The following is a 14,549-nucleotide window of genomic DNA, read 5'->3' as shown; positions in this document are numbered from 1 at the left end:
CCATAAATCCACATAGACAACTTGTGAAGTTGTGAGGAAGTTGGGTTGCTTCTTTTGTGCTTAGTTCATTTCCATGGGTCGACGAGCTTGACGTCAGCAGGGCTCTTGTGGCGTCGTGACAGGAAACACTGAGACGCCACCGACAGTCTGTAGCGCAGACCTCTGAACACAGGAGCCACAGACAGAACAGGAAATATCATGAACACACACAGTTTATTTTTCCTGCCCAGCCACCTGGGTTGAACCATAGCAATGAGACGCAGGGGTGTCTCCGCCGAAAATGCGCATATAAAAACCACCAGCTACAGTTTACATGAATAAAAATGAGTGGTGTGTATTTATTACAACATAATATGTTTGTTCATGTTATTTCTCTGAGATTTAAATATTTTATGTGGTGGTTTATAAAACTTTTATTCAGACCCCGCCCCCTCCTCTGTACACGGGAATGGTCCATCCAGGAAGCATGTCCTAGTGTTTGGGAAAATACCGTAAACAAACTGTCAGTTTTTCTCTCACCCTGAACGCGTGTTTCCTCTTTTCCTCCGCAGTGTCGCGACTGAGGTCAGAGACTCGAGCATTCGGAAGTTGAGCAACGTTGTTTCCGTGTTGTGGTGTGACGCCGCGGGAGCTACGGTGTCTGTCGCTGCGTGTAACCCGGCGGAGGACGTGTAGCTTTGGCTGCTTTATTCTCCCCCCTTTTTCTTGTCTTCCCTCCCTCCATTGAGTGCAGCCGCCGAGGAGCCGACATGTCCGACCTGATCCTGCTGGTGCTGGTGGTCGCCCTCCTCGTGTGCCTGCTGGTGACGGTGGGGGGCATCCTGGTCTACTCGGGGCTCCTGTCAGACGTGCTCATAAAGACCGGGCCCCCTCCCATCAGGAACGTGACCATCGCCTACAAGTTCAAGGAGGGGTCGTACAAAGACTGCGGCGCTGCCTACACGGAGAGCTGCAGCATCGGGCCGAGGCTCACCTCCATCGGTGTCTTCTACGATGACCCCAAACAGGTGAGACCCCCAACACCCTAACACCCTAACACCCCAGCACCCGAGTCTCACCCCTGAGTCTGTGTTGACCCCATGACGTAACCACAGCCCCCCTCCCATGTACTTTGTCTCCTGATAAGGTTTTTACAGTTAGTCAGATATGTCAAGTTTGACCTGCACAGAGTCTGAGAGGTCACTCGGCCTGAAACTGTGCACGGCTCCAAAGGAAACAGCTCTGGATCACTTAGTCTCTCAAGTGAAATATGCTCCTCACACTTTAACGACTAACTGTGGAAACCATCCGCACACAGATCAGCTCGTGGAGATATTTCTCATTTTCAGCACTTCATGGTCAAGAAAACCCAACAATTAATCACATTTACGCAACAAGAAAAAAGATAGGAAACAAATTCAGATCAGCAGATATCTAAGATTGTCTCGATAAAAGTCACGTTATTAGGGCCCGAGCACTGAACAGTAGGAGACAGTGGGAGGCCCTATAGGCTCTGTTTTGAGTGTTGGTTGTCATTTTTAAACTCTTCTTTAGGAGTAGAGAATGCAAAATGCACAAGCATCATGTCAATAAACATGGTGGAGATTTGTTATGTTGCTATTGCAATGATTATTTTCTTGTTTTATTGCCCAGCCGGATAAGAAACAGTGGATTTTGGCACATTTGCATAAACAAATACCAATTGATCATCAACATTGTTGCTTGTTAATTTTCTGACTGTCTACCACTGACAAATAGTTTGAGTATGAAAAAAATATTGTATATCTACAGTTTCAGTCATGTAAAGATTTCTTATCGTGTGTCTACATAATAACAGCACTGTCTGATGAGGGCCGTGAGATATATGGGAGTGTAATGTCAAATGTAACTCAGTAGATATTTGTCTCAAGGGGTTAAACAGACAAGCTTCCTTTTTAAAAGGAACTAAGCCTGACCGATGGAACCAGTCAGCTGTTCGGTGCCACGTTGCACTGTTGATATTTCTTTCCCTTCTCATCTGTGGCTCCAGGGAGCCTCAGCCCGTGTCTGTCTCTGACTCAGACATGGTAACCAGACTCCAAACCAGAAGGGCAAACACATGCTTCTTCACAGGTATCTGAGAAAAGCTGACAAACGTGTGAGAATGTAGGGTTTCTGGTTGAGTTGAAAATCCAAGCTCTTGACACTATGACCTCTCTTTGTCGTCCTGATCCTAACCTGAAACCAAACTAGGTCATTCCTCGGCAGAGCTCTGCGGTTGTCTCCTGCTTTACTTTTCATCACGAGTTGTGTTTTCAGTCAATAAGAGAAGTCTGCACAGCAGCTGCTTGTTAGACGGGAATGTTTATCGAGTTTCCAGCTGATACGGGTTAAGAGAACACCGATGCACAATGTGATACAGTTATACAACAGCGTCATATCATGTATTTATATCATGTTCCATGACTCAACATCTCAACTACCTGTACTTCCCTTTGTGTTCTTTGCTTGGCTTAAGTTGTGTCAGAACTGCTGACGTTTGAATTCTGAGTTTGTTCTGGTTTGGTGACTTACAACCATCTGACAAACATAGTGGCCAAATAGAGGCTTTTGGGAAATCAACCAAAAGTTCACAGTAACCAAGTCAACAAGATCACTGTCATTCTGTCAGGCCAAAGCATAACTTTATTATCTTCTGTGGAATAAAGATTGATTCACACAGGCAGCACTTAGTCTTTCTGCTTACATCTGCTGCTTTCTTTTAGCACACTGTCCTTTTTTAAGTTCAGGCTTTTAGTGGAAACCTTGACTAGTGAGTTCTACCAGTGGAAAGTTGCAGCTGGCGTCTATTGAGGAGCTTTTTATAAACTTTTTCTGCTTGTGTCAGAGTTTGTGGAGAGTCTCGATCATAATGAGCCATTACAGGATGGCCAGATGTCTCTGTAACCACCAGTCCAAAGAGGTTTTTATATAGACTCGATGCCTCTCCTGGGATCTGTGTCTCTACTTAGATATACTCTGAAGATGTATGGGCCTCCGACTTCCTTGTGAAGATACATTGGCAATCACAGAAAAGGATTAAGCAAAAAGCAGAACGATTAACTCAACAGATTTAAAGTTCAGGAGCTAAAACAGCAAATGCTGAATTAACCTTTGACCTACAGAAATGGACAGGGTTTGAAAAACGTTGCCCACTGATTGGATCAAACATTTGTAGATGTAACATCAAATGAAAGCAAATGTTTTGGGTAAAACTATCATTTAGTAATTCTTAAATAGTTTCTGTCCCTTTATATCTGACGCAGATGTTTTTCAGTGTTTGCTTAGGGACGATAGAATTTGTTTACCTTCTTTGGTTTACTAAGGCCAGGAGTCTGATTAGTCACCAGCAGCCTTCTAAGTAAACTCTGAGAGAACTTTGGATGAGATAGAATTCCTAGTTAAAAGCGATGCTTGTCTGTATTTCTCTTTGAGTAAAGTGAAGTAAAAGTTGTTGTTCACATTGTTCCCCCTGAGAGGGTTTTTAATGGGCTTAGGGTGCTTACTTTTTTTTCAACTTGCCATTATTTATAGTGGAGTTTGCAACTCGCTGTGTTAAGACTTGACCTCAGAACTTAAAATGGCCCCTGCATCTTGTATATCCAGTAGCTAACTATTTTCAATAGTGTTAAGTTGTCAAAAAGTTTTACATGTAACAATGACACAAACTAGTCCTCAGCAGCTCAGGTTGAAGCACACGTTTTTTTTTTGTCTAGTTGTTACAACCCTGCATGTGTCTAGGAATAAGGGCAATGAGGGAAGCAACAACTGGCAGTGATGGGGAAAGTCAAAATAAGCCGTTTACTGTTCAATGGATCAAAATCGTCAAAACAAACACGAGGGGTTCAGGTTAGACAAAGAACAAATGAAGGGCTGCGGGGGCGACTAATGATAAAACCAATAAAACAAAACCACTATAGCTGCTCTAACTCATGCAGAAACACACCGTCTTTGTATTACAACTTAATGGCACAAAGAAAACACGTTGCCTAACTTCTCTGAGAAGTTTGACAGAGCAAAAAAGGAAATATTTGTATTACCACCCATAACCTGATGTACAACCAGACAACCAAACAAAGATTTATATTTCAATTTCCGTGTGTAGCAGAGCTGAGTTTCATGTAAATCAAAGGTTTTGAAATTGGGAGCCCTAGGGGGGCGGGGGGCTACACACTGGAAAACTGTAAAAATATTGCATTAGTAACAAAAGGAGATAAATAATATGTTTGATTTTTGTTAAAGAGGTGATTCAGATACAGTAATTTGGGGATTTTTTATGCAGAGTCGGAGACCAATAAATGCCTTGTATTGCTGGAGTTTATTTAGTGTAATTGTTATGTCAAACAGCAATATTATCAGGAAGTTGAGTGCACCTTATCAAGTAAACTTGGTGGGAGGGTGTGCCTTTTCCTTTTTCCTTTGTCTGAGCGGAGGCTCATAGTCTCAGACTTTTCTGCACCCGGATGTAATTGTCTAGTTAATTCCATCTCACATGCATGAAGAAGACCACTGCCTGGTTTACGCTCACTACGTTACAATACTGGCCTCTGTGAATATCCCTTTATTTCTATTAAGTGCTTCAAAAAGTCGACAAATAAAAATGACTGAAAGACAAGAATCAATTTAATACAGTGATATGATACAAAATATAGAATTAAGGACAGAAGACAAAATAATGCAATGTCATTTTTTAAAGAAATGGATAAAAGAAGCGTAGGTAATAGTATAAAACAAAAGAAAGCCATTTAATGATGATTTAATCTGACTCAGGTAAACTACTCCAGAGGAGTGTTTTGAGACTTTATCTTAGTTGACTGCATGTGTATTTAATCTGAAAATATTGTAATAAATATACTTTATTCTCTGCTAACTACCAATGTCCTCTGTTAGAGTTACACTGATGCCCACTAGATGGCAGTATTAGCATTGAAGCTGAGTTTGTGTGGGAGGCAGAAGCCTCCTTGAAACCTCATTGATCTTTAAAAAAAAAAACTTAATTTAAGCAGTGTGACTCAGCCTCACATCATTCCAGCAGTAACAAAAACTAGTTTCATCACATTAAAGTGAATCTGGATTCCAAACCTGCACGAGTAGCTGTGTATTAATTGGTCACTGTCAGTCCTGTGTTTCTCGCTCCTGCCTCTGGAGTCATTTGCATTCAACTTGCATTTGAGGTGTAACATAGTCCCTGTTTAATGACTGTGATAAAAGCCAGCACAACTCTGTGTCCCGAGCATCAAGATTCCAAACTTACACCAACTGATCAAAGAGTAGACTTGTGTTATAGCAGCTGAATCTGTTGTATTTCTGTGAGTCAGACAGCTGTGGCCTGTTATTGGTCTGGTTATTAGTTTATTGGGGTCTGCACTGTATGTAAAGATGGATGAGGTGACCGCTCCCCATAAGTGAGGCCAAAGCGTCTTGATGGCCACCTGGTGGCTGGCTGCAATATAGTCATAAATCCCACCTCCTCCGTGTTAGTGGATGGGACATGGACCAAATTAAGTACACGTCAAATAAACCTCAAAGATGGTTTCTGTCATTGTTGGTGTTTCTCATAACATTGGTGTATGTTCAAGTGGTTTGTGATTAGTGATTTGATGCAAAAAAAAAAAACGGGCTGAAACGTCATGATTGACATCTGAGACTGACTCTTGATTGTTCAAGTGCGTGTATCGATGGAACTTTGCTACCATGTCTCCATCCCCTGATCGCTACTGTGCAGCCTCAGGCTCCAAATGTGCAAAATAGCATTGTTCATATGCAGAATATTTTTAGCTTAATTCTGGTTAGATGGAGAAGGTAGAGATGCGTCGGCCATCTTTGTGTACCATCTATTGTCTGCACTGATAAAGGCTTCACCTCACTCTGCTGAGACATTAAAGGACCTTATTTATGTCCATTCACGCATGTGTGCGTTTGCACGTACGCTCACAATAGCCAGAAGTAATTATCACAAACGCCTCAGGGATTGGACAGTTTAGCAGCTTTTTTTTCCCTCACAGGCATCAGTCAACTGGGCAGTGACCCACAACAGATTGGAGGTTAAACTTTAAACTCACCAAACCATTGGAGGCAGAGCTGCCTCAGGCTCAGCTGTAATGGGGATTTGACACAAATATTGAACAAATCCCAGAATGGATAAAGCACAGCAGGCGGTCCCGTCTGCAAGGAATCTCCACAGCTAAACGCATTATTAAGAGCAGTGAATGCCCACTGGCCAGTGAGGGATGGAACAATAAGCCATGTGAGAGTGAGGAAATGTAAAGATTCAGTCAATTCAGTGGATATAATTGTCAGTAAACACAGAGCATTCCCTTAACTGTAACGCTGCCTGTAGTGGATATGATCAAAGTCTGTCCACACTCCATGGAATTATACGCAGCAACAGCAGCTGCCTCTGACACTGATATTATGTTACGTCTGTATCGAGGCTAAACCAGAGCTGCTGTTTGGTTCCCCCTCTGATCAGGCGAATTCCCCACTTTGTTTTAGCTTCTGGAGCAAACCCGCTCATAGCTCCCTATGACAAGCAGGAGAAAATGAAATGTCACGTGTAGACGTAGATGGGAGTGGCGGTGAGAGATGAGGCGAGGTGTGCAGCCGCCTTCCAAGAGGGGGATAAATTGGAAGGAGTCTGACTCACCTTGAGAGGCTCGCAGTGCTCCAATTCATCAATCGGAATTTCAGATCAGAGCGTGTAGCATCGCCACACTCCGAGTCAAATTTATTAGCATTTTACTGCCGCTTGTCTGTCTGTCGACGGCAACAACATGAAAGAGAGGCTTCTGGCAAGGAGCTGCTGCTTTAAAGGGGGATATAAAATGAGAAATAAATACGTTGATACTCTGAAGTCTGGTCCCGCAGGTCTTCAAGTCAATATTATGTGAGATTGTGGACACGCTGGCTCTCCCCATTGTAAGGCGCCCCATTAACGTTTATGAACATCTCCACACTGAGTGAATCGCTGCAAAAATAAAGCGGAGGCATTCCAGACAGAATCTCTAAAATCTTTTTTTATCCTGAACAAAACCGTTTCAGTGTACTTTTAGGATGCCATCTTGATTCATTTTCACCAACTGTGTAGGGAAGAAAAAAAGACATTACTCAACCAGGTGACATGCTGCAATTTGTCAGTGAAACAAGATGGTGAAGAATATCTTTAAATCTATCGCACCATCAATCCTGTGCCATGCATTGGCTCTTCAGCCGGTGTTATGATGCGCAGGATATTGGATTACAGAGCCAAATATTTATCAGCGCAGCAAGGAGGTGGAGAAAGAGTTGGAACATTTTGTAGAGAAGGAAGGAAGCCTAAGCAGAGGAGGGGGGGATTCATTCATATCTCCTATTAGACAAGATTATCTCCCCGCTCCGTGACATCTGGCTGGAGGAGTGCCACACTGTGTCCAGCTGGCCCGAGGAGCGGTGAACCAGCAGCACGACTGTGGCAAAGGAAAACTGTGTCCTGCCTCCAGCAGGCTGCTTATCCTCTCCAGTAATTATACATGCTAGAACTCCCAGGATGCCATGTGTAATTACCAGCTAAGTCTGAGCACAGCCGAAAGGGATCGAGCTGCACTTGGTGAAAAAGAGACAGGAAAAAAAAAGAAGATCTCCACTGGCTCCTGCCTCAAGGGGCCATGGGGGCCCACGCCTCATCGCTGCAATGTGTAATCTGATTTGGACGCTTGAGCCCCCCCCTTGCAAAACAGGACAAATTTTCACTTGGTGGTTTGAATTAATCTTAACTTTATTTTCACAGTTATTGCCAGCAATGATGTATTTAAGCGGTTTGAAGTTAAATCCGTCAAGGTGACGGCTGACTTCACTGTGGAACCAAATTTCAAAAGAAATCACTTCAGCTCAATTGTTGGGCTAAGCATTCTTGCCCTGCTGCAAACGCTACAGCCCGTGACAGCATACCTGTGGTGCCAGTGCTGTGCAGCCCTATTAGTTTCAATTTTCCCTTCCTAGTGACTTTGTCTCTGCTGCCTCGTCTGCCTGCCTTTGGGGAGAGGAGTGCGAGGCTGGTGGTGAGGTGGGTGGCTTTCAATCAGCTGAGACAGGTTATCGCTCTGACACACTGAGGCAAATGACAACTCTTGTTGAGAGATTGCTTATCCCGTAGTCTTCCGTTCTTCTCGCTCCACATGTGTCAGGTTCTTGTGCTTGTTCGTGGAAATGCCCTAAACACCATCTGTCTCAGTGTTCCAGCTGCAGAGAGAAGACGTTACTGTGAGCCACTGAGCAGAGACCGAGAGAGGGCGAGAAAACTCTCCAGCAGAGGCAGCGATGTGTATTGTTTGTGCAGCTCGTTCATCCAGTGCAATTGAACTGTTGATGAAATTTGATTTCTTTTTTTTTTTGAGGGCCCGTTATCTGTTCTTCACAAACTTTGTGTGGTTTTTTTTATGAATGCTGCATTTGCTGCTTAACGTGCTTCACTGCTGACGTTGATGTGAAGATGGTGTTGACGTCCGGAGAGGCTCCAAATGTGCAGATTTGTTGACTGCGGCACAGCGAATGACCCTCGTACAATCAAAGCCTCGTAATGCTGCTCTGGCGTAATGGAAATCACATTTTGCCAGAAAGCACATGAAGGGCACACATGAAAACAACGCTTCACTGGACCACTTCACAATGACTGACGCACTATGTTAACATAACGGTGCTGCTATGTTTCCTTAACATGTTTTATATAGTTCATTCACAGAGAGACCAGATGTTATCCTCTTTCAGTCTTAATCACTCCTGCTCTACTAATTTAGCTTCACATTTTGTTGATTGCTCGCCTGTTAGATGTGTTTGAAGGAGGATGGTGTTGATACTCCGTCAGTCAGAGTATGGTACACTCATTAACATCCTGTCGTCAAGCTGCAGAAAGGCTGTGCGCCTGACTTGTTTGTCCTTGTGCCCATCTAACACTGATCATATGAAATGAACAACTGTAAATGAGGCTAGCATTCAAACAATTTATCCCAAGTGCTGATAGTCAGGAAGGAGGTGCAGGCCCGAGAGTGGAAAAATGCTAAGGATTTTTGAATTGACTGGACTAGAGAAAAAAATAGAAAGAACAAACAAAGGGAGGTTCACTACACCATAATTAATTTGTCTAAACTAGAATGGCCAAACAGTCTCCTCATGAAACCACATTTAAATTCACTATATTTAAAATTGGATCTGCACTAAATTTCACACACTCCCCTGAATATGCCAGATTTTTATTTAATCAAGATCTTTCAAGATCCACGAATTTTTCCATGAAAAATCTAAGATTTTGTTGCAAAAACGCCCAACCTCACAATGTTGAAGAAAATGATAAAACACGTCTGCACCTGATCCAATGTAATGGATTCTTTCCTGTCCTATAGCGCATCTTTCCACCATGTTGTGTGGTAGTCCATCTTTTTGCGTAATCCTACAAAGAAACAAACAAACAAAGAAAACTCGACAGAGGTATTAACTGTGCATCCAGATGCTCCTCGGAAAGTCCCATTACCGTACCTGAGTTGGGAAGTCCTTGTACTTTGGTGTGTTCCTGTGCTTTGAAGTCAGAATGTGTAAAAAAAAACATGGCGTTTAAACAACACCTTGACTCCTCTTTCCAACACGTGTGACAGGTATATAGATCGTTTAAAACATATGCAAAAACGTCTTGTGTTAGGTGCTTGTGAGAGATGAGTGTCACAAGTTCACATTATAAGCTACTATTTATAGCTGCTCATTATAAAATGGTGTTATTTGATCTATTTGACAAGGTTAAGTGTGAAGCAAGTCTGAGGTGTGCCGGAGAGATGCTGGGAGCAGGTATCCCAAAGCCACGCCCAGCAAGTCAAACACACACAGACAGAAGTGACCGACAAATAGGGACAAGCAACACACAAGAGGAAAGGGAAGCACAGGAGGACATTGGGAACATAGCGAGCATGAGGAGAAGGAGAATATAGGTGTGTATCTGAACAGAAAGATCAGTGAATGAAGAGAGTTAATCCTCATTACGTGTCTCCTAATAAAGAATTACCTCTGTCAGCTTTACCTTTTTTATTGTTGAGGGCGCATCCATCAAAAAATGCCCCTTGTAGCCTCAAGCAAAGAATTGCTTTTGAAATTACCTTGTTTCCTAACAGGTCCCTGGAGACCTGGAGTAGGGGAATCAGGTAGAGATGGGAATGGTTCCATTTGTGAACGGAAAAAGCCATCCCAGAGTCCCATGGGCCAGGAGCTCTACCAGAGTTGACCGTGTGCACCTTTTTTTTTTTTTTTAACATTTAATGAGCCTGCTTAGCATAGGGAAATATAGGAAATGAACAGTTGTCGCACATATAATCAGCAGAGACGTATTCCGGTGATTTTATTTAATTTTTTTCAAATGATGCAGATAGTTGCATTCAGTTGCAAGTCAGTGTTAACTTGATTGGGTTTCTCCAGCTTGGTATCGAAACAAAATGCATCAGTTTTGAGTTATAGAGGTAAGAGTTTCACAGTCTTCCCCATAATCTGACTCGGCTTCTCACCTGAGCCAATCAAAAGCCACAGTCGGCTTTCCTCGGTTCACACGCTGTCTTTCAACACGCCGCTCTGGCAGCAGCCGCTGCCCGGCTTGGACGGCATCGGAGAATTTCTCCCTTTTTGTTGTGTTAGAATTTCAGACGCAAACAAAACAACTGCGGTGGGGGAAGACAAGACAAGTCAAGTACATGGAGTGGTGTTCCTCTCGTTCCTAATTGCCTGTATGTCTCCGGGGTGTGTTATCTGGAGGGAAACAGAGATGAGATGCAGTCAGGGCTGCTGTTTGTTCGTACCACTGTGTGGGATGTGAATGATAGCTGGAGCCCTGAATGATATCATTAGTGAACTACTGGTTTAGCTAACACACTCTAGTCTATCAGTGCGGAGAGCATGAGAGATGTAGCGAGATGGGGAGATACTGGAGCAAGTCTGTGGGAGGACAGTTGTTATCCCCGTTGTGTTTGAATGGTTATTGTTGTGTCTTATCAAAGACCACCAGTGTTGACAGGGAGCAGCTCCATACAGGAGCCTTGTTGACAGCCCCATACATTTGATTTGTTCATGCAGGGAAAAGGGCGATGCAGACAAAACCCTTAAAAAATATAAAAACAGTTCAGATTCCAAACAAAGGCATAGAAATAAAGGCGCTAAAAAATCATGTTGGTATGGCATATAGGGCAATTTGGTATTAATATGGTGACGATAATATAACAGTGTAATATCAAGATTGTATTGTATTGACTCCAAGCTAACTGGTTATTTTAATAAATTTTATATTAAATATTTATAATTAAATTGTTTTTATGAATGAAGAGTAAGCTGTTGAGATATTGAAATGAATTTTAGTGAAAATAAATTTTGTGAAATTATTTTTTAATTATGCAAATATTTGACGTATAATGATGAATATAGATGTTTGAACGTGAGTCTACAGTTACGTTAATGGTGATTGTAAGCACTAACTTTAAAAGTCATTGATTATAATAAATAATTAAAACATCAATTTAAATTATTTTTAAGTTTGTATGTTGTCATGCTAGGCACAGCAATGCTTTGAGCTAAATGCTAAAATCAACAATGATAATGACAATAGCCTATTACTGTAAAGATTGTTGTTGTAATACACAGGAAACCGCTTATTGTGATCACGTTTGTCCCTGGCCTAATTGATGGTCGACTACTATAACCGAATTGCGTAGCTTCTCTATGAGAGTCCCAGGCCTTGAGGGAAAACAGCAGTTTTTAAGATAAGGACAATATCACATTGCTCACAGACACAGGGACTCCGCTGCTCTCTTTTCTCTCTCTCCGACACACACACCGACTCGGCTGTTGTCTCTGACCCGCTTCAGTTTAAACATTGATTTTTTTTTAAATGGCCAATCAGATCAATTCTGATTACCACATAATGATTGATACTTTTACAAATGAGTAAAATCTTTCTTCATAGCTGCGCATTCATCAATAATTCAGCTCCTACTGACTCCGCTCGCTCTCTTTCTCTCTTGCGTGCGCTGACAGGCACACACACACACACACACACACCGACACATGCACTCACACCCACTGGCATTGGACAATGTGTAAGCTCAGACTGGGTAAAAACAACAGAATTTGTAAACTTAGTCAATGTATGGAGAGCCGGAGGAGATGTCGGGGTGCACTTGGTTTGACCCGATTTGGTTGGCAGTGTGCAGGGCAAACGGTAGAGACACAGAGAGGAGCTGTGAATTACTGACAGAGCCGGTAAAAACTGTAAAAAATAACTTTTTTAAGGTCCAAACATTTCTGAAAAGACCCCAAAATGAACACTGTAAGCAGACTACTCGATCACTATAACCAAATTATTCAAACAGCACTTGTATAGGAACGATTCTGTCCCAAGCTTTTTGATCCATATATCACTATATCCGGTTTCCATTGTATATTATTATATATAATTTAAATTAACATCTCCATTAGATGTATCTGTATATCATATATTCACTAAGATATAGTATTATCGAAGGTATGCACATGTAATACAAAAGAAAGAAGGGGAGAAAGTATGTACAGTACATTACAACATCATTTATTTATGAAAAGAAGACAATTCCTATAGGGTCTTACATAGTTAACCCAGTTTTCACAGTGTGAAACACATTTTTCCAATTTATCATTGAAAAATGCTTTTTTCTTCATTTTGTAAATCTTCATTATAATTTCAATTAATGCATTTAAAAGTGGGCTTTCTTCCTGGTAAAGGTTTTTTTGTTTGTTCCCAGCAGTATGTTCATTTTCATTTTACATGCATTATACATTTAGTGCATTGTGTATCCCTCTCCAATAAGTCTCTTATATGGGGCAATATAATGTGGCAGTCTCCGAATGCAGTGGTTGTTTGCATTTTGTTTTCCACACTTTGTGCTGCAGTCAGTGAAGTTACCATCATAGTGGGATTTCTGAGAGGGTGTAATAAAAAACCTCATTAAGTTTTTCTATCCAAACTTCTTCCATTGCTATGAGCTGTGGAATATTATACTTGCATATTATTGTCCATTTTTCCTCAGATATAATTATCCCTCCTTCTTTCTTCTGTCTTATTTTATAGGTTTGATGCTTACATATATATGAAATGATTCTATACCAGCAGCTGAATTATATACTTTTCTAAATAGTTCCATCAGGCTTGCCTCGGTTACATTTTCAATCTCATATAGCCTTAATGTCTCATCTGCAGATACCATTACACCTCCCAATATCTCCCTCTATAGCATATATTCTTTTATAATAGTTATCAAAGTTTAGGAGTCCATCACTTGTGGATCTCTAATATATTTTTTGGTTATTAGCAAAGATTGCCACTGTAATGTTTTTAACCTCTGCCAAGGGGGTTATGTTTTCGTCTGCGATGGTTTGTGTGTTGGTTTGGTAGTTAACAGGATGCAAAAAGAACTATTCAACCGATTTACATGAAATGTTGTGGAGGGGTGGGGCTCGACCTAAGAAAGAACTCATTAAAGTTTGGTGCGGATCCGAGTCAGGGGGCAGATCCATTAACAGACATTTTTTGACATTTTCACTCATTTCCCAGGGAATGATTCATGGATCTAGAGGAAACAAATCGGGTATGTTTAGGGGACTGATCCTCCATGAGTGTGTGCAATTTGGTGCGGATCCAAATAAAAATCTGGATCTAGTGGATTTTCATGTGGTTTAAGAAGAGGACTGTTGACTGAGGTATTTGCAATCTCAAGAATAGTTTAAAATGTAAATCATTGAAAAACAAATTTTTCACATATATGTAATAAAATACACACAGTAAATGTAAATCTACATTATGTTACTTGAAAGTAGATGCTGACATTGTCACAGTGCATCAGTAATTGTGTCTGTCTGAGGGTTGATCTGGGTCGCCTGACTCACTGCTGAACACGGTAGCATCTCTGTCAGGTGACAGTAGAGATTATCTGCTCATGCTGAACCGGCATTGTCAGTCATTATTATTACCCACACGATGCAGACATTAAGAGACACTGAGGGTCAGGGGTGGGATGATCAAATAGATTTATCTCAGGCTTGGTGCCTCACAATCAGCCAACGATGCTGAGTTATGGCACAAAAGCTGCTGTACGAACAAAGTAGGACCGTGGGACCGGTACAGTGTAGTAAAAGCCAAATAATCATTGTGGATATTAGAAACGGGAAAGGAAAGAAGAGAGGGTTGTGGCGTTTAGATGTGATAATTATGAGAGGGTGCTGGGGACACGAAGATGAGTGTCGCTGGCTCCCATCTGTGCCCCTTCAGTGCCAGCCCTCCACAGACGGACAGTGTCATTGAGCAGGAACCAGCAGCAGGTCTTAAAGGAACATAACAGCATTTTTTTTTACCTGTTTGAACCTGTTTACTATGAATCGTATAGATTTTATATATATTTTTAGGTTCATTGACCAAGTCCCCAGGCCCATTACGATTCCCAACACATTAGATTTACTTTTGTGTCAGTAGAATATCACTCATAAGTATCATTTTTACATTATGCATAAAATCATTACATCAT

At 41.7% G+C, this 14,549-nt stretch overlaps 1 protein-coding gene across 1 annotated transcript in view; it reads left to right on the top strand.

Moving 5' to 3' along the window:
• The first annotated feature begins 438 nt into the window (after positions 1 to 438).
• tex264a (testis expressed 264, ER-phagy receptor a) overlaps positions 439 to 14,549 on the top strand; it is a 67,933-nt gene continuing 53,822 nt past the window's right edge. Inside the window, exon 1 of the mRNA XM_035151868.2 lies at positions 439 to 1,007. Within this exon, the coding sequence (XP_035007759.1) occupies positions 750 to 1,007 (258 nt within the window). The 5' untranslated portion in view covers positions 439 to 749. The remainder of the gene's footprint in view (positions 1,008 to 14,549) is intronic.

Source organism: Hippoglossus stenolepis, chromosome 3 (genome assembly GCF_022539355.2).
Source record: "Hippoglossus stenolepis isolate QCI-W04-F060 chromosome 3, HSTE1.2, whole genome shotgun sequence".
Lineage (NCBI taxonomy): Eukaryota > Metazoa > Chordata > Actinopteri > Pleuronectiformes > Pleuronectidae > Hippoglossus > Hippoglossus stenolepis.
This window is presented reverse-complemented; position numbering and strand designations above follow the sequence as displayed.